This window comes from Salvelinus alpinus, chromosome 5 (assembly GCF_045679555.1).
Source record: "Salvelinus alpinus chromosome 5, SLU_Salpinus.1, whole genome shotgun sequence".
Taxonomy (NCBI): domain Eukaryota; kingdom Metazoa; phylum Chordata; class Actinopteri; order Salmoniformes; family Salmonidae; genus Salvelinus; species Salvelinus alpinus.
In genome coordinates this window covers 84,406,763-84,427,247 of record NC_092090.1, presented here as the reverse complement: position 1 = coordinate 84,427,247, position 20,485 = coordinate 84,406,763, and the positions used below count along the sequence as shown (strand labels likewise).

General features: G+C 43.0%; 1 protein-coding gene across 1 annotated transcript; it reads left to right on the top strand.

Moving 5' to 3' along the window:
- Positions 1-1,090: 1,090 nt before the first annotated feature.
- On the top strand, positions 1,091-17,524 carry LOC139577079 (osteoclast-stimulating factor 1-like). The gene is made up of 10 exons (XM_071403842.1): positions 1,091-1,297; positions 4,799-4,845; positions 4,945-4,995; positions 5,278-5,341; positions 7,709-7,762; positions 8,000-8,107; positions 8,300-8,349; positions 10,896-10,974; positions 11,311-11,409; positions 16,500-17,524. The coding sequence occupies exons 1-10, from the start codon at positions 1,264-1,266 to the stop codon at positions 16,556-16,558; spliced, it is 645 nt and encodes a 214-aa protein (XP_071259943.1). The 5' UTR covers positions 1,091-1,263; the 3' UTR covers positions 16,559-17,524.
- Positions 17,525-20,485: the final 2,961 nt, after the last annotated feature.

The following is a 20,485-nucleotide window of genomic DNA, read 5'->3' as shown; positions in this document are numbered from 1 at the left end:
ATGGGGTATTGTGTGTCGATTGACAATGATTTTTAAAATGTAATACATTTTAGAATAAGGCTGTAACGATACAAAATATGGAAAAAGTCAAGTGGTCTGAATACTTTCCAAATGTAAATGTTATTTAACTAGGTAAGTCAGTTAAGAACAAATTCTTATTTACAATGACGGCCTATCCCGGCCAAACCCAGACAATGCTTGGCAAATTGTGCTGCACCCTATTGGACTCCCAATCACAGCCGGATGTGATACACCCTGGATTCGAACCAGGGACTGTAGTGACGCCTCTTGCACTGAGATGCAGTGCCTTAGACCGCTGTGCCACACGAGAGCCCAAATGCACTATACAACACACACACACACACACACACACACACACACACACACACACACACACACACACACACACACACACACACACACACACACACACACACACACACACACACACACACACACACACACACACACACACACACACACACACACACACACACACACACACACACACACACACACACACAGTATGTGGATAGAATATTTTGTATATCTGTAGAACACATAGGATAGAATAGTATATATACAGCGATAGTTGAACAGGATGGCCTTTACTATAATGCAGTATATACATGTGAAATTAGTAAAACAGTATGTAAACATTAATAAAGAGACCAGTGTTCCATTATTAAAGTGACCAGTGTTCCATGTCTATATACATAGGGCAGCAGTGTGTTACAATAGCAATGGTTATAAAATGTACCGCAGAAATGGAACGTAAATCACAGAAAATATATGTTCTGGTGGCAGCTGCAGAGAAGTATTTGTGTATACGAGATCTGACTTCAAAAGAGTTACTGGATGTGTTGAGTGGCGGTGTCCAGTCCTCCCAGGCCGTTGGCATGGTGCAAGAGTAGACAGGGTCAAAGTAGTGGAATGGGGTAGTGGGTTTTTAATTAGTGTAGGGTTAAATGGAAGAGTGTTTCATTTATTATTATTTTTCCTATTTTGTATCACAAAGTATGATGGATTCATATTATAGTCCAGTTGGGTGCGGTAATGCTACATATTGGATGCCAACCGCCGTTAAACTCCGAAGAAGAAGGACAAGAAATAGTATGGAGGCATGCGCGTTGCTAGTTTTCCGCCTAGCTGGTTCTGTGAGTACTTCCTCATTGGAAGTAAGAAAGTGCCTATTTTATTTTTGGACAATAAGCAACGTTTTCAGAATAAGAGAAGGCGTAGCTACGGTTTAAAAGTCTGAAGATGTCCAAACCGCCTCCCAAGCCAGCCAAACCAGGTAAGTATTTTATGATAATCAGCTAACATTAGATAGCTAGTCTCCCATCTCATCAAGCAAGTGAAACCTAAACACCTAGGATGTGTTCGTAAATTCAATCTGGAGTGTGCTCTCGGCGTTCGTATATTCAGATTGTCTGTTCGTAAATTTAGAGCGTTTCGCTCGCGGAACGTACACTGACTGGACGCTCTGGCCGAGGAGTAGGGTTGATCCGACCGTTCTGACCTCCCAGCGGCAGTCAAGCACCCAAGCTAACTGGCTAACGTTGGCTAGCTACTTCCAGACACATGAAAGAACAACTCACTGACAACTTTGCTCGCCCTAACTATCAGAGCTTGTTCGGCTGTTTTCATGTTATCCAGATCATTGGTGACTGTAACCGTGCTGCTGGCAACAATTTAATTACGCCTTTTCACCGATGTTTACTGACACCTGACATTCAAGGGGTGTTGAGCGTTCGTAAATAACGCAGTTATTCTTCGCTCTGGCACATTCAGAGGAGGGTGTTCTGAAATCAGAGTAGATAGCCAGAGCGAATTTACCAACGAACCCCCTAGTGAGCGACCCAATTAGTCAGCAAACGTTTGCTAGCAAATATGCTGGACCAGTTCTCATTGAATAATTGGACATTTAAAATATCAGTGTCTCTGCACTCTTCTTATCGTGGTTGTTGTCGTCGATCGTTATGTGCAAGTATGTGGCCGCGATGGTCTGAATTTACAAGCGAGCTAATGTGACTTCCCCATTTCGAGTAGCTGACGAAATCTGGTTGCAGTGGCGGATTTATGTATGGGAGGAACTGGGTGCCTGCACCCAAAAAAAATCGGAATGGTGACATTTGCGAGAGAGGTTTTCTATTGCTCGTTTGCACGTCACGTCAATGATATCATATCACCGTGTGGGACTGTGGGTCAATTAACCTTGTCGGAGTGGGCGCCCTGATTCTAGTTTGTGAGTTAGGCAGGCTATTGCCTGGTAAGGTTTCCCACTCAGAAGTACGAGATGGAGCGGGGTTAGGTTGACCTCAGGGCTCCCCACTGGAAGCCGGAGGTAGGTGGAGCGGGGGAATCAAATAGCGCATCTCTAACTTTGTACAGTACTAATGCAATTATTTGTGCAATGTAGTTAGTGTTTTCTTGTTTGAAGTGCAATAGTGTAATAATCAGGTTCTCTTCTTTATAAGTGTGTTATTCTATTTGTGCCATTTAGTTTTGTGTGTTTTTGTTAACAATAGGGTAATAGTGTAATAATTCAATTCTCTTTTTTATTTGTATCTATACTACAGCCTGTTTCTATTTGTCTTTGTTACTACTTTTTGATATTTCTGAGTTATTTTTGTATATATATTTATATAGTTTTAAATGTTATTTATTTGTGGTGTTCCAATTGTCTGAATAAAAATTAGTTAGTGCAGAATGGTGCTATTCTCGTTATTTTTATTTTGTAACTTTTTGTAATTTTTTACTTTTAGTTTATTTAGAAAATATTTTCTTAACTCTTTCCTGAACTGCACTGTTGGTTAAGGGCTTGTAAATAAGCATTTCACCATAAGGTCTACACATATTGTATTCAGAGCATGCTCCACTCTCATGAAAAGGAAGAGCAGCAGCATCAATTATACAATTTATCTCCCTTTCTCTACTGCAGCAGTTGCGTTCGGGAAATGCACGGGACCTTCTGGACAAGTTTGTTAAAATTGCACATACCCGTGACAATCATATTAGATCCAACTGAGATCTTTGACATTATTTAGAATTCTAGATCTGGACCCGCTCAGGTCCTGGATCGGGTATTCGGGTACAGGTGGATCCATGAAGATCTCTAGCTAAGAGTAGTGTGGATGAGCTAGTCAGTACAGGCCCCAGAGTTTTCACAGGGGCAGGATGGGGCATGTAGGACCACAGTCACAGAACAGAGCAGGGTTTGTTTTTTAACTAAACTGCACTGACTCACTGGAACACTGGAGTAGTGTGTGGCTCAGTTAGGGTGTATGTAAAGAGAGGAAATCTCTCAAGGCTTGCATACCCCAGTGTTTTCAAGTAGTCAACTGATTCCCATTCAAAGCCTTTTCTATGTTTTCTTATTGGACAAGTAGACCTACAGGTATCGAGCCCCTCCCTGTAACACTCAGTTTTGTGCCTAATGTACACAACCCTGGTTTCTCTGTGCCTATGAACTAGTTTAGCTTTCTCTCAACACCACTCTGGTCACATTCAACCCCTGGGATTGAGACATGGCAGTACAGTATTTCTTCAGAGGCCCTCCGATCTTGTAGCCTTGGGTGTATGGACGAGGGCCCAATGTCTGTTCACTGAGGATGGATCTGATAGAACAACATCTGAAAAGTTGAATAATTACATTTTCTGTAGTTAGAAACCGATAAGATTAGCATTCCTGCAACATTATTTTGATGAAATTTGATCTGAGAAATTAAGCTAATTGTTTACTTGCTTTATATTTAAATACTATTATTGGCATAGCTCATCCATATAAATACTGTACATACCTTTAAAGAAATGTCATACCGGACTCTGACATTGCTTGTTTATTTTTTGTGTGTGATTTATTTGTGTGTTAGTATTGTACTGTTATTTACTGCACTGCTGGAGCTACATTGAACAAAAATATAAACGCCACATGTAAAGCGTTGGTCCCATGTTTCATGAGCTGAAATGACCAAGAAATGTTCTATGCACAAAAAGCTTATTTCTTTAATTTTGTTCCCAAATTTGTTTATATCCCTGTTAGTGATCATTTCTCCTTTGCCAAGATAATCCATCCACCTGACAGGTGTTCCTTGGCCTGCATACTCACTAAACATGTCACCCATTGAGCATTTTTGGGATGCTCTGTGTCGACGTGTAAGACATTGTATTCCAGTTCATGCCAATATCCAGCAACTGCGCACAGCTATTGAAGAGGAGAGGGACAACATTCCACAGGCTACAATCAACAGCCTGATCAACTCTATGCAAAGGAGATGTCTTGCTGCATGTGGCAAATGGTAGTCACACTAGATACTGACTGGTTTTCTGATCCACGGCCCTACTTTTCTTTTCAAGTATCTGTGACCAACCGATGCATATCTGTATTCCCAGTGATGTGCTAATCCATAGATTAGGGCCAAATGTTTAAGGCAGCCCTCCACACCTCTGATTCAGAGGGGTTGGGTTAAATGCAGAAGACACATTTCAGTTGAATGCATTGTTGTACAACTGACTAGGTATCCCCCTTTCCCTTTAATTCATTTATTTCAATTTACTTTCCTTATGAACTGTAAAATCTTTGAAATTGTTGCATGTTGCGTTTTTATATTTTTGTTCAGTGAAGAAACAAGCATGTGTACGCGACAAACTTTTTAATTTGATTGAATGTTTGTGATAGTCTGGTCCCAGGGTTCATTTTGTGCTGTATAGCCAACAATGAACAGGCAACGTTTGATGCACTGCACAGTTATATACATTCACACTAATGCCCGTTTCCCTCTCTGTTCTCTCATAGGCCAGGTCAAGGTGTTCCGAGCCATGTTCACCTTTGACCCTCGAACAGTGAGTGTTTCTTGTCCTATAGGTTGGTCTAGTCCCTCCACTCCACCTCACACCAATCCAAATTAAAGTTGGTGTTTGTTTTGATTTTTTGATTTTCAGCCAGATGAGCTCTACTTTGAAGAAGGAGACATCTTGTATATCTCTGATACGGTCAGTTACTGTTATCATCCCTTTCCCTCCTCTTGTCCACTTTTCTCCCTTTCTCTCTTTTAGGCCCTAGTATCATTTCTTCTTTCTCTCTGTTGCCCTCTCTCTGTTTTGTTCTGTTTCTGTTGTTTTTTTACTCTTCATCCATCTCCCTCAATTTCTCTCTTGTCTTTCCCGTATCCTGTTCTTTTTTCTTTCTCTCTGTCGGTCTTTTCTCTCACCTCAGAGATACTTGTTGCAATAATTCATTTCCACTGGCTCTCACTGCCTGTCTATCATCCTTAGAGTGACAGCAATTGGTGGAAGGGGACCTGTAGGGGAAGGAACGGCCTCATCCCAAGCAATTATGGTGAGTAACTAAACCATAACACTCCATGTGATGATATTGCAAGTGGCATGCAAGGATTGACATTTTAAGGGTTACCCTATTGCCCGGGGTAAGTGGCCTGCGCAGTCACGCAAGTTGAGCCTGCTCTGTGGCTGCCCTATAGGGCAAGTGATATATATTATTTTACTGATAACAAGCAAAAGGAAAATAATTACAGTAGTCTGATCTTTCTGGTTCCACCTCTGTGTGTAGATGAAAAATAGCCAGTGCTACTTTAACTTTTAATCTCTTTGGCAACCAAAAAAATACTCCTGACTTGCCCGATGGGCGAGTGCCTTTCAGACCTTAATGTCAGTGCCTGGTATGGTAAGGTGGATATTGTGTCAAAATATAGGTGCCCATCCATGTTGCTAAATACCTTATTCCATTGACTTGTCTTTAGATTGAGAAAGCAGGTTCTCTGTGTTTGATCATGTTGCCATAACCACCTCTGCCTGCATTTTAGGCAACCCTTAAAGGGAAACTTCAACATTTTTCAACTTCATATTCATGATCTCCAGCACCACTCCAACATCAACATATGTGAAAATGGCACTTTTCTATATGTTTGTAACTCAGCAAAAAAAGAAACGTCCGTTTTTCAGGACCCTGTCTTTCAAAGATAATTCTTAAAAATCCAAATAACTTCACAGATCTTCATTGTAAAGGGTTTAAACATTGTTTCCCATACTTGTTCAATGAACCATAAACAATTAATGAACATGCACCTGTGGAACGGTCGTTAAGACAGTAACAGCTTACAGATGGTAGGCAATTAAGGTCCCAGTTATGAAAACGTAGGACACTAAGGAGGCCTTTCTACTGATTCTGAAAAACATCCCAAAAAAGATGCCCAGGGTCCCTGCTCATCTGCGTGAACGTGCCTTAGGCATGCTGCAAGGAGGCATGAGGACTGCAAATGTGGTCAGGGCAATAAATTGCAATGTCCGTACTGTGAGACGCCTAAGAGAACGCTACAGGGAGACAGGATGGACAGCTGATCATCCTCGCAGTGGCAGACCACGTGTAACAACACCTGCACAGGATCGGTACATCCGAACATCACACCTGCGGGACAGGTACAGGATGGCAACAACAACTGCCCGAGTTACACCAGGAACGCACAATCCCTCCATCAGTGCTCAGACTGTCCGCAATAGGCTGAGAGAGGCTGTACTGAGGGCTTATAGGCCTGTTGTAAGGCAGGTCCTCACCAGACATCACCGGCAACAACGTCGCCTATGGGCACAAACCCACCGTCGCTGGACCAGACAGGACTGGCAAAAAGTGCTCTTCACTGACGTGTTGCGGTTTTGTCTCACCAGGGGTGATGGTCTGATTCGCGTCTATCGTCAAAGGAATGAGCGTTACACTGAGGCCTGTACTCTGGAGCGGGATCGATTTGGAGGTGGAGGGTCCGTCATGGTCTGGGGAGGTGTGTCACAGCATCATCGGACTGAGCTTGTTGTCATTGCAGGCAATGTCAATGCTGTGCGTTACAGGGAAGACGTCCTCCCTCGTGGTACCCTTCCTGCAGGCTCATCCTGACATGACCCTCCAGCATGACAATGCCACAAGCCATGCTGCTTGTTCTGTGTGTGATTTCCTGCAAGACAGGAAAGTCAGTGTTCTGCCATGGCTAGCGAAGAGCCCGGATCTCAATCCCATTGAGCACGTCTGGTACCTGTTGGATCGGAGGGTGAGGGCTAGGGCCATTTCCCCCAGAAATGTCATGGAACTTGCAGGAGCCTTGGTGGAAGAGGGGGGTAACATCTCACAGCAAGAACTGGCAAATCTGGTGCAGTCCATGAGGAGGAGAGCACTGCAATACTTAATGTAACTGGTGGCCACACCAGATACTGACTTACTTTTGATTTTCACCCCCCCTTTGTTCAGGGACGCATTATTCCATTTCTGTTTAGTCACATGTCTGTGGAACTTGTTCAGTTTGTTTGTTGTTGAATCTTATGTTCATACAAATATTTACACATGTTTAAGTTTGCTGAAAATAAACACAGTTGACAGTGAGGACGTTTCTTTTTTTGCTGAGTTTAGTAAAAAAAGTTAAGTGTTTCCAATGACATCAGCCAATTAGAAGGCAATGTCTACTCACAATTGAGTCAAAATCACACGATGCACACACTTATCTTTATCTGTCATTTTTACTACAAAACAGAAATACAATATGAGAAAATTGTGCATGTTGATGTTGGTGGTGCTGGAGATGATAAATATGAAGTTGAGAAATTGTGAAGTTTCTCTTAATAGCTCCATCTCCTTACTAAGGCTTTCATAGAAGCATGGTGCTCTGTTGAAATCCCATTCTGCTCTGACTTCCTCAACCTACAGTGGCCGAGCAGGCGGAGTCCATTGACAACCCAATGCATGAAGCAGCTAAACGAGGTGAGGGACCAAAAGAAGCCTGCTGTGTCACTCACTCTTCCCCATTAGCAAATACTGTGCACTGCACCACCAATAATCTTAAACTATGGAATAGTCCTATAACAAACTATACATTTTTCTTCATATTGGTTGTTTGTTTGCTCTACACTTTCTGTAACCTGTATGAATATGAATGGTGGGACTCTAGCTTTATTTGCATTGGGTGTGTGTGTATTATTGCTTGTTTGTGTGATGCAGGGAATCTGAGTTGGCTGAGGGAGTGTCTGGAGAACAAAGTGGGAATTAATGGACTGGACAAAGCTGGGAATACTGCCCTCTACTGGGGATGTCATGGAGGACACAAAGGTAACAGATAATCTACGACACACATACCACTACTCTCATTGACTGTATACAGAATGTACAGACACGTGCCTCAACGAAATCACACACTCAGCTTTTTTCTTAAATGACAGGGCAAATGCATATCAGCCCACACACACACACAGACACTGCAGTGAGATGTATGACAATGTTGTGTTGTCATTTTTGTGACAGATGTGGTGGAGATCTTGCTGGGGCAGTCTAACGTTGAGTTGAACCAGCAGGTGAGAAGAACAGTTTAACATTTGTAAAAGGCTGTTTCAAACAAATATTTTACATTTGAGTTATTTAGCAGATGTTCTTATCCAGAACGACTCACAGAAGCAATTAAGGTTACGTACCTAGCTCAAGGGCATAACAACATTTTTTCCCCCCACCTAGTCGGCTCGGGTATTCCAAACAGCAACTTTTCAAATCAAATTTTATTGGTCACATACACATGGTTAGCAGATGTTAATGCGAGTGTAGCGAAATGCTTGTGCTTCTAGTTCCGACCATGCAGTAATATCTAACAATTTCACAACTACCTTCTACACACACACAAGTGTAAAGGAATGAATAAGAATATGTAACAATAAATATATGGATGAGCGATGGCTGAACGGCGTAGGCAAGATGCAGTAGATGGTATAGAGTACAGTATATACATATGAAATGAGTAATGTAGGGTATATAAACATAAAGTGGCATAGTTTAAAGTGGCCAGTGAAACATTTATCACATCAAATTTGTAATTATTAAAGTGGCTAGAGATTTGAGTCAGTATGTTGGCAGCAGCAACTCAATCTTAGTGATTAACAGTCTGATGGCCTTGAGATAGAAGCTGTTTTTCAGTCTCTCGGTCCCTGCTTTGATGCACCTGTACTGACATCACCTTCTGGATGATAGCGGGGTGAACAGGCAGTGGCTCGGGTGGTTGTTGTCCTTGATGATCTTTTTGGCCTTCCTGTGACATTGGGTGGTGTAGGTGTCCTGGAGGGCAGGTAGTTTGCCCCCGGTGATGCGTTGTGCAGACCTCACTACCCTCTGGAGAGCCTCGCGGTTGTGGGCGGAGCAGTTGCCGTACCAGGCGGTGATGCAGCCCGACAGGATGCTCTCGATTGAGCATCTGTAAAAGTTTGAGTGTTTTTGGTGACAAGCCACATTTCTTCAGCCTCCTCCGGCAGCCTTGCAAGGGTTTAACACGTTTAAATATTTTACTCACATTGGCTGCGGTGAAGGAGAGCCCGCAGGTTTTGGTAGCGGGCCGTGTCTATGGCACTGTATTGTCCTCAAAGTGAGCAAAGAAGTTGTTTAGTTCGTTTTCAGTTTCTGACCCAATGCTCTTATCCACTAGGCTACCTGCCGGCCAACATTGATACAATGTTTTTAAAGCATGATAGGTTGTATGCGATTGATAGCATATTTAGAGTCTAAACGCGCTAGGCTCTATTTAGGCTCTTAAAGGAATAATCCACTCAACCTAAAATTCCTACGATTTACATTGTTGAATAATGCAAATATGTGAGAACAATATATGTTGTGAAAAATGTTTGCATTTCGTTGTTAAAATAAATTAGGAAGTTGTTGTGGAAGTCTGTGGCGCTCAAGTCGACTACAAACCCCACAATACAATGCTCTTTAGAAAGGCTAGGTGGCTGGCTGGCTAGCTAGCTAGGTAGCTAGTTAGAAAACTTAGCTACACACTATAATACGAAAGTCAATATCTGCATTTTGAAGTAATTAGGTAGTTGGAAAGGCCCTGAAACAAACTGCACTATCAATTTAGGAGTTAGCCTACAATAACACCATGTCCAACCCGGTTGAGATCTCATTTCTAGCTCAAAGCTGTGTGAGTCGGGTTGATATGGCAACGGGCAAGGGCACTGCAAGCAGGGTGACGAGAGGAGAGAAACTATTTTGCGCCATGCTAGTTGAAAGAACAAAGGATATTAATCTGACGTCACACTTTGAGGACATTTGAACAAAATATATACTTATGATTACATGGACAGATGGATGTGTTCTAGACAAGTATGCACATAACATCTATTGGCTTATTTGGCGATCTGGAGTGCAGGTGATTGTTTTAAAAGCATTAGTTTACCTCTAGTGACAAGAACATTATCATGATGAAGTATCATGTCACATTTAAATCTAGGACTAGATTAAGTTTAGTACTGAACTCTAAAGTGTTTTTTCTATTTTTCTTTTCTATTTTTTTCTTGTATTTTCACCCCTTTTTTCTCCCCAATTTCGTGGTATCCAATTGGTAGTTAGTCTTGTCTGATCACTGCAACTCCCGTACGGACTCGGGAGAGTCGAAAGTCGAGAGCCATGCGTCCTTCGAAACGCCCATTTAACCAAGAAGCCAGCTGCACCAATGTGTCGGAGGAAACGCAGTACACCTGGCGACAGTGTCAGCGTGCACTGTACCCGGCCCGCCACAGAAGTCGCTAGTGCGCATTGGGACAAGGATATCCCTGCCGGCCAAACCCTCCCCTAACCCGGAAGAATCTGAGCCAATTGTGCACCGCCCCATGGGTCTCCCGGTTGCGCCCGGCTACGACAGAGCCTGGACTCGAACCCAGAATCTCTAGGTGGCACAGCTAGCACTGCGATGCAGTGCCTTTAGGCCACTGCGCCACTCAGGAGGCCCCTTTTTAAAAAGTGTTTCAATGGAGATTCTCTATCGAGCAATCATTTTATGTCCATATATGATGAGAATTATGCTACGATGTGGGTATGTATGGTCTTTGATTAACATGTGGGCTGTTTTGTTCTACTGCAGAATAAACTGGGAGACACTGCATTGCATGCTGCCGCCTGGAAGGGATACTCGGACATAGTAGAGATGTTACTGAATAAGAGTGAGTCCATCTACTTTCTGTTTCAAGTTATCTTTTTTTGTGCTCTAACCAGTTTAATTTCCTATCTCTGTGTGTATGAGCCAGGGTTGGGGTAAATTCACATAGAAGTCGGTCAATTCAGGAAATTATATGAATTTTAAATATTATAATGACACACATACCTTTTCAATTGATTGAGAACTCAAATACAAATAATTGTAGCATTTTCTTTTTTTGTTTACTTCTGGAATTGACTGACTTCCATTTCAAATTGACCACAACCCTGGTATGAGCATGTCTGGTTATTTGTGTGTTTCTCATCTTTTATCTTTGTTTATTTCTGTCTTCGTGTTTCAGATGCCAGGATGGATATTAAGAACAATGAGAAGAAGCTGGCTCTGGAGATGGCCACCAATGCCCAGTGCGCCTCTCTCATTAAGAGGAAACAAGGAGGCAGTGAGTCATTTAGGCCAGAAAATGGAAGCCTTACGCCATCTTTGGTCGGTTTCCCGGACACAGATAAAAGCCCTAGTCCCATAACTCAAAAGCACTTTCAATGGAGAATCTCTATTGCACATGCTTCTTAGTCCAGGACCAGGCTTAATCTGTTTCCGGAAAACTGGCCCTTATTTTCACAGTCGACTGATCAGGTTCATTGACTATTAATAAGCATTTCTCATTTAGACAATTTTGAATATACAATACCAGTCAAAAGTTTTGACACACCTACTCATTCAAGGGTTTTAATTTATTTTTACTTTTTTCAACATTGTAGAATAATAGTGAAGACATCAACATTATGAAATAACACACATGGAATCATTTAGTAACCAAAAAAAGTGTTCAACAAATTGAAATGTATTTGAGATGCTTCAAAGTACCCACTCTTTTCCTTGATGACAGCTTTGCATACTCTTGGCATTCTTACAACCAACTTCACCAGGAATGCTTTTCCAACAGTCTTGAAGGAGTTCCCACATATGCTGAGCACTTGTTGGCTACTTTTCCTTCACTCTCTGTGGTCCATCTAATCCCAAATCATCTCAAAATCATCGGGTGATTGTGGAGGCCAGGTCATCTGATCCAGCACTCCATCACTCTCCTTCTTGGTCAAATAGCCCTTACACAGCCTGGAGTTGTTGGGTCATTGTCCTGTTGAAAACAAATTATAATCCCACTAAGCGCAAACCAGATGGGATGGTGTATCGCTGCAGAATGCTGTGGTAGCCATGCTGGTTAAGTGTGCCTTGAATTCTAAATATATCAGACAGTGTCACCAGCAAAGCTCCATCACACCTCCTCCATTCTTCATGGTGGGAACCACTGTCGTGATGTTGTATTGATTAATGTGACGACTGCTTTTCATCAAATTATTAACTGTTTAGAATTACGTGATTCAATTAAATCGGGTAATTATTAACGCAGTAACCTGGGGCACCATGGGATAGTTTGGGTTTCTATTTCCCAAATTAACTCAATATCAGAATATCGATTTTACAACAGTCGCTAATTAATTTCCTCTGTCTCATTCTGATCATCACATAATCCGTGAATCTGCACTAACCCGAGTCCCACTAAATAAGTCTGTACCACACCAACTGAAATGATTATTAATTTACTAGAAGCTAAAATGATAATATAAGATACACATACACACAGTCTAGGTTATTGATTAGAACTTAGTACAATGAAACAGGTCCCTAGTGGGCCAACACAATATGAGTTACACAAAATGGGGATTTCAAAAGAGAAAGAAAAGCAAACTTGGGTACATTTTGTAAACTTTGCTTATTTTAAACCTAACCTTCCCCCTAACTGCTGCTCTTATGGGTCAGAATATAATGATGTAATTGCGTGTCGAAGTTCCCCGATGGGGTGTCTCTTTGTGGACCAGGTTCGCCTTCTCCTCTGATGGCACTTCTTTGGTTACCGGGTGTAACGCTGTCCTCACGATGTCAGTGTCCTTGTCTTAGTGATCCGTTTCCTCGCCCTTGTTCTGAGAGAGGGGTCTTCTGAAGACGGCTAATCAGCCATATAGGTGGTTCTAGCGTAGGAATGAAAGCAGAGTAGACACACGATACCTTGGAGAGAATAACCAGGTGGTCCTGCTTGAATTCACCCTCTTAGACACAGCTACTCATCCGTAGCATAGATTGTTAAAAGGTTCCTTTGTCTTCTTCCACCTTGTGTTGTGTTTTGGGGTTACAACTAATTGGACCTTGGCTGCAGCTCGTGGTCACCTAGTCATAATTCTTAACTCACATGTTTTATACCCTTGTGTCAGAAATGGGCGTTTCCACATTTTTAGGGCGAGTTCTCTGGGTGTAACTTGTTACGAGGCAAGGTCTGGATTTTACTCAGATCCAATTTAGACAACTAACTTCACATTTCATCTTTACATAAACATTCACTTTGATCTGGACATTTTCCACACAACGTACATATTGTGAAAACTCTTCAAGTTAAAATTTTTCCGTTATAACGTCATCATTTAACTTTAATAACATAACAAAAATGACATTCATTTTCATATTCCATCTATTGTCATTACTACTATTTTGGCTGACGAAACATATTGTCCCAGAGTCCATTTATTGCATGTTTCTGTTCTGAGGTAGGTTCTCCATAGGCCTATCATACATTCCATTCCTCCACAGTGAAAGGACAAAGGGATTTTGTCTGCTGCCTTAAGATTTAATATGGGCATGAGGTGTTATAAAACCCCCACCTCCATACTTCTGGATCTCTCCCCCTCTGGCGGGTGTGAGATGTCTCTTGTAGGAGTGTGGTCCACGGTAACATGACCCGAACAGGCCAGTCATGACACCACACATGCGAAGATCATCCGTTTACCTACTCTGCATCTCATAGAGACACAGCGGTTGGAACCAAAAATCTCAAATTTGGACTCATCAGACCAAAGGACAGATTTCCACCGGTCTAATGTCCATTGATTGTGTTTCCTGGCCCGAGCAAGTCTCTTCTTCTTATTGGTGTCCTTTAGTAGTGGTTTCTTTGTAGCAATTTGACCATGAAGGCCTGATTCCCACAGTCACCTCTGAACAGCTGATATTGAGATTGTCTGTTACTTGAACTCTGAAGCATTTATTTGGGCTGCAATTTCTGAGGCTGGTAACTCTTAACTTATCCTCTGCAGCAGAGGTAACTTTGGGTCTTCCTTTCCTGTGGCGGTCCTCATGAGAGCCAGTTTCATCATAGCACTTGATGGTTTTTACGACTGAAACTTTCAAAGCTCTTGAAATGTTCTTGATTGACTGACCTTCATGTCTTAAAGTAATGATGGACTGTCGTTTCTCTGTTTATTTGTGCTATTCTTGCCATAATATGGACTTGGTCTTAGCAAATAGCCCTATCTTCTGTATACCACCCCTACCTTGTCACAACACAACTGATTGGCTCTAATGCATTAAGGAAAGAAATTCCACAAATTAACTTTTAACACACGGCACACCTGTTAATTGAAATGCATTCCAGGTGACTACCTCATGAAGCTGGTTGAGAAAATGCCAAGAGTGTGCAAAGCTATCCTCCAGGCAAAGGGTGGTTACTTTGAAGAATCTCAAATATACACTTTTTTGGTTACTACATGATTCCATATGTATTATTTCATAGTTTTGATGTCTTCACTATTATTCTACAATGTAGAAAATAGTAAAAAAGAAAAACCCTTGAACGAGTAGGTGTGTCAACTTTTGACTGGTACTGTACATGCACACATTCGGTGCATTCGGAAAGTATTCAGACCCCTTGACTTTTTCCACATTAAGTTACAGCCTTATTCTATAACTGATTAAAATAGTTTTTTCCCCCTCAATCTACACACACCCCACAATGACAAAGCAAAAAGATTTTTTGACATTTACTTACATTTATTCAGACCCTTTGCGCAGTACTTTGTTGAAGCACTTTTGGCAGCAATTACAGCCTCTAGTCTTATTTTTATTTAACTAGGCAAGTCAGTTAAGAACATTTTTATTTACAATGATGGCCTATGAACAGTGGGTTAACTGCTTTGTTCAGGGGCAGAACGACAGAGTTTTACCTTGTCAGCTCTGGGATTCGATCTAGTAACCTTTCGCTTACTGGCCCAACACTCTAACCACTAGGCTACCTGCCGCCCCACAGTCTTCTTGGGTATGACGCTACAAGCTTGGGGAGTTTCTCCTATTCTCTGCAGATCCTCTGCAGGTTGGATGGGGAGCGTCGCTGCACAGCTATTTTCAGGTCTCTCCAGAGATGTTCGATCTGGTTCAAGTCCGGGCTCTGGCTGGGCCACTCAAGGACATTCAGAGACTTGTCCCGAAGCCACTCCTGCGTTGTCTTGGCTGTGTGTTTAGGGTCGTTGTCCTGTTGGAAGGTGAACCTTCCTCTCGATCCTGACTTGTCTCCCAGTCCCTGCTGCTGAAAACCATCCTAACACCATGATGCTGCCATCACCATGCTTCACCGTAGGGATGATGCCAAGTTTCCTCCATATGTGACGCTTGGCATTCATGCCAAAGAGTTCAATCTTGGTTTCATCAGACCAGAGAATGGTTTCTCATGGTCCGAGAGTGCCAAAAGGCACCTAATGCAAACTCCAAGCAGATTATCATGTGCCTTTTACTAAGGAGTGGCTTCTGGTCGGGCCACTCTACCATAAAGACCTGATTGGTGGAGTGCTGCAGAGATGGTTGTCCTTCTGGAAGGTTCTCCCATCTCCACAAAGGAACTCTGGAGCTCTGTCAGAGAGACCATCATCAGGTTCTTGGTCACCTCTCTGACCAAGGCCCTTCTCCCCCGATTGCTCAGTTTGGCCAGGCGGCCATCTCTAGGAAGAGTCTTGATGGTTCCAAACTTCTTTTAATTTAATAATGACTGAGCCCACTGTTTTTGGGGACCTTCAATTCTGCAGACATTTTCTTCCACAAAACTGTACCCTGACACAAGCCTGTCTCGGAGCTGTATGAACAATTCCTTCGACCTTATGGCTTGGTTTTTGGTCTGACATGCACGGTCAACTGTGGGACCTTTACATAGACAGGTGTGTGTCTTTTCAAATCATGTCCAATCAATTGAATTTACTGCAGGTGGACTCCAAGTTGTAGAAACATCAAGGATGATCAATGGAAACAGGATGCACCTGAGCTCAATTTTGTCTCATAGCAAAGGGTCTGATACTTATGCAAATAAGGCACTTGTTTTATTAGCAAACATTTATAAACCTGTTTTCGCTTAGTCATTTTGGGGCATTGTGTGTAGATTGATGAGGGAAATGCTTTATTTAATCCATTTTAGAATAAGGCAGTAACAAAATGTGGAGAAAGGGTCTGAATACTTTCCGAATGCACTGTATTTCAGTAACACTACTAAGAATGCAAGATGCCAAAGCGAGGAACCCCCAATAAAGAACTGTCCAGTCCACAATGGAACATAGTTGTACTTTGCAGTCATGAGAGGAAATGTTTTAATTCCATTAAATGTAATTGAATCTCCCAGAAGTGTTACTGGCTTCAGCTCTTCCTTCCTATTTTGTTTTATTACAGATATCACACGTACACTCAGCAACGCCGATGAGTACCTTGACGATGAAGACTCTGACTGATTGCCATCTTCCGAGTGGGCTGTCTCATGGGGTTTGGGGGTTGCAGTTTGGTGGCATAAATAGCTTGGTGGGGGGGATAGATTCCAATTTTTACACATTTTATCCTAACATCTGTTCAAAGAATGGTAAACAAAAGTAATATATTTCATAATGTGATGGGAACATGGCATTTTTAAAACCTTAGGGCCTTGGTGAGGTGATGGGAGAGACGGACGTTGTCTTTATAATTTAGACGATTGAGGGTTCCACTTGCTGCATCTCCGGGTGAGTCTGTGATTGCTAACATCAGAGAGGTTGAAACCGAGAGCTGGACCAATAAGCCTCTCTCACATTAAAGGTGGTCTGAACTTACATCGCAGGTGTTGCAGGAAGTGACCACATGTTGAGTTTCTGGGTTTATTTATCTCTGGCGCTAGTAAACAATGGCTCGCACGATACTGGAATTAGGCTATCGACATACTTTCCTCTGCTTTGTTTGTTTACACTTAACGTCATGCTGAAAGTAACTTAATGGAGTCGTAATGCATACGCAATAATGGTCTGTCAATGCATTTTCTGCATTGTCAAATGTGAACATTTACTGTCACCAATCATGCCATCTCTCATGGAATATGGTAATATTAGGTGTGCTGTGCAAAACATTTCCTTCAACATATATATTCTCTTCCCTGGAGATTTGGAAAGTGCCAGTGCATTTTCTCAATTCCCTTTCTATTCCTCTTCATTTGTTGTTGTTCGTCACCGACCGATGCGCCATTGTTAAAAGATAAGTCGCTAAAAGTGCCTAATGAAGCCGTAAAGATTGAATTTGTCTACTGATATTCATGTGATTGCAAGTGTATGTGAATGAGTCACCTGATCTGATGTCTTTCATAAAGATGTTTTCATCATTGTTGATTGATTTATTTTTGTCTAACTGCTTTGTCTGTCCTGTCAACTATGCAATAAAAACGTTTTATCTAATGATTTTGTGTGGAGAATATTATTTGAGAAACGGACATGTTTGTTTATTGAAACCCCATTTTTATTTTGGTTATTGTGCCACCTGCTTTCCATTTATGTTATCACCACTTAGAACCGAATTCAAATCAAATTTTATTTGTCACATGCAGATGTTAATGTGAGTGTAGCGAAATGCTTGTGCTTCTAGTTCCGACCTTGCAGTAATATCTAACAAGTAACCTAACAATTTCACAACAACTACCTTATACACACAAGTGTAAAGGAATTAATAAGAATATGTACATCAAAATATATGGATGAGCGATGGCCGAACGGCATAGGGAAGATGCAGTAGATGGTATAGAGTACAGTATATACATATGAGATGAGTAATGTAGGGTATGTAAACATTAAATAAAGTGGCATTGTTTAAAGTGGTCATATTTTTCATTATTAAAGTGGCTAGAGATGAGTCAGTATGTTGGCAGCAGCCACTCAATGTTAGTGGTGGCTGTTTAACAGTCTGATAGCCTTGAGATAGAAGCTGTTTTTCAGTCTCTCGGTCCCAGCTTTGATGCACCTGTACTGACCTCGCCTTCTGGATGATAGCGAGGTGAACAGGCAGTGGCTCGGGTGGTTGTTGTCCTTGATGATCTTTTTGGCCTTTCTGTGACATCAGGGGGTGTAGGTGTCCTGGAGGGCAGGTAGTTTGCCCCCGGTGATGCGTTGTGCAGACCTCACTACCCTCTGGAGAGCCTTACGGTTGTGGGCGGAGCAGTTGCCGTACCAGGCGGTGATACAGCCAGACAGGATGCTCTCGATTGTGCATCTGTAAAAGTTTGAGTGTTTTTGGTGACAAGCCGAATTTCTTCAGCCTCCTGAGGTTGAAGAGGCGCTGCTGCGCCTTCTTCACCACGCTGTCTGTGTGGGTGGACAATTTCAGTTTGTCCGTGATGTGTACGCCGAGGAACTTAACTTTCCACCTTCTCCACTACTGTCCTGTCGATGTGGATAGGGGGCTGCTCCCTCTGCTGTTTCCTGAAGTCCACGATCATCTCCTTTGTTTTGTTGACATTGAGTGTGAGGTTATTTTCCTGACACCACACTCCGAGGGCCCTCACCTCCTCCCTGTAGGCCGTCTCGTTGTTGTTGGTAATCAAGCCTACCACTGTAGTGTCGTCTGCAAACTTGATGATTGAGTTGGAGGCGTGCATGGCCACGCAGTCATGGGTGAACAGGGAGTACAGGAGAGGGCTGAGAACGCACCCTTGTGGGGCCCCAGTGTTGAGGATCAGCGGGGTGGAGATGTTGTTACCTACCCTCACCACCTGGGGGCGGCCCGTCAGGAAGTCCGGGACCCAGTTGCACAGGGCGGGGTCGACACCCATGGTCTCGAGCTTAATGACGAGTTTGGAGGGTACTATGGTGTTAAATGCTTAGCTGTAGTCGATGGTAGAATTCTGTTCATAGGTATTCCTCTTGTCCAGATGGGTTAGGGCAGTGTGCAGTGTGATTGTGATTGCGTCGTATGTGGACCTATTAGGGCGGTAAGCAATTGGAGTGGGTCTAGGGTGTCAGGTAGGGTGGAGGTGATATGGTCCTTAACTAGTCTCTCAAAGCACTTCATGATGACGGAAGTGAGTGCTTCAGGGCGATAGTCATTTAGCTCAGTTACCTTCGCTTTCTTGGGAACAGGAACAATGGTGGCCCTCTTGAAGCATGTGGGAACAGCAGACTGGGATAAGAATTGATTGAATATGTACGTAAACACACCAGCCAGCTGGTCTGCGCATGCTCTGAGGACGCTGCTGGGGATGCTGTCTGGGCCGGCAGCCTTGCTTATACACGACTGTGATTATGATCGAGGAGAATTCTCTTGGTAGATAATGGGGTCGGCATTTGATTGTAAGGAATTCTAGGTCAGGTGAACAAAAGGACTTGAGTTCCTGTATGTTGTTATGATCACACCACGTCTCGTTAATCATAAGGCATACACCCCGCCCTTCTTCTTACCAGAGAGATGTTTGTTTCTGTCGGCGCGATGCGTGAAGAAGCCAGGTGGCTTTACCGACTCTGATGACGTATCCCGAGTGAGCCATGTTTCCGTGAAACAAAGAACGTTACAATCTCTGATGTCTCTCTGGAAGGCAACCCATGCTCGGATTTCATCTACCTTGTTGTCAAGAGACTGGACACTGGCGAGTAGTATGCTCGGGAGCGGTGCTCGATGTGCCCGTCTATGGAGCCTGACCAGAAAACTGCTCCGTCTGCCCCTTCAGCGGGCCTTTGTTTTGGGTCGCCGGCTGGGATCCGATCCATTGTCCTGGGTGGTGTACCAAACAGAGGATCCGCTTCCGGAAAGTCGTATTCCTGGTCGTAATGTTGGTGAGTTGACGTTGCTCTTATATCCAATAGTTCCTCCCGACTGTATGTAATAAAACCTAAGATTTCCTGGGGTAACAATGTAAGAAATAACACATAAAAAACTAAATACTGCATAGTTTCCTAAGAACGTGAAGCGAGGCGGCCATCTCTGTCGGCGCCGGAAGTGCGATTAACCCTTTAACCTCACTCTTAAACTCACCCTCTGCACCTGCTTCCTGACTCCCGGCATATACATAACAGAATACTACCTCGGCGTATGGAAGCAGCAGAAGATAAAACCATCTTCCAGACGGTCAACGAACAGGGTCATCTACTCCACCAACACCACGACCAGCTGGCGCAACTGAGTACGGCTATGGAGGAGGTCCTCCGCATTCTCCACCATCTCGACACCACCAAATATCTTCATACCACTATCAGAGGGTTTCCTACCACAGGTTGTCACAGTGAGCCAGTCCAGCAGTCCGCACAGGTCAGGAATGCCCAACTGTCCCTTCCGTAGAAGTATGACGGTACTCCATCGAAATGCTGTGGCTTCCTACTCTCTCTCTTGCCCAAAAGATGGGAGCCCCTACCACCGTCCAAAGTTGCCACAGTCAT

Coding starts and splice junctions, on each gene's coding strand:
- LOC139577079 (XM_071403842.1), top strand. CDS start 1,264: ATGTCCAAACCGCCTCCCAAGCCAGCCAAACCAG. Junction 5,342..7,708: donor CCTCATCCCAAGCAATTATG/GTGAGTAACTAA, acceptor CTCAACCTACAG/TGGCCGAGCAGGCGGAGTCC. Junction 11,410..16,499: donor TAAGAGGAAACAAGGAGGCA/GTGAGTCATTTA, acceptor GTTTTATTACAG/ATATCACACGTACACTCAGC.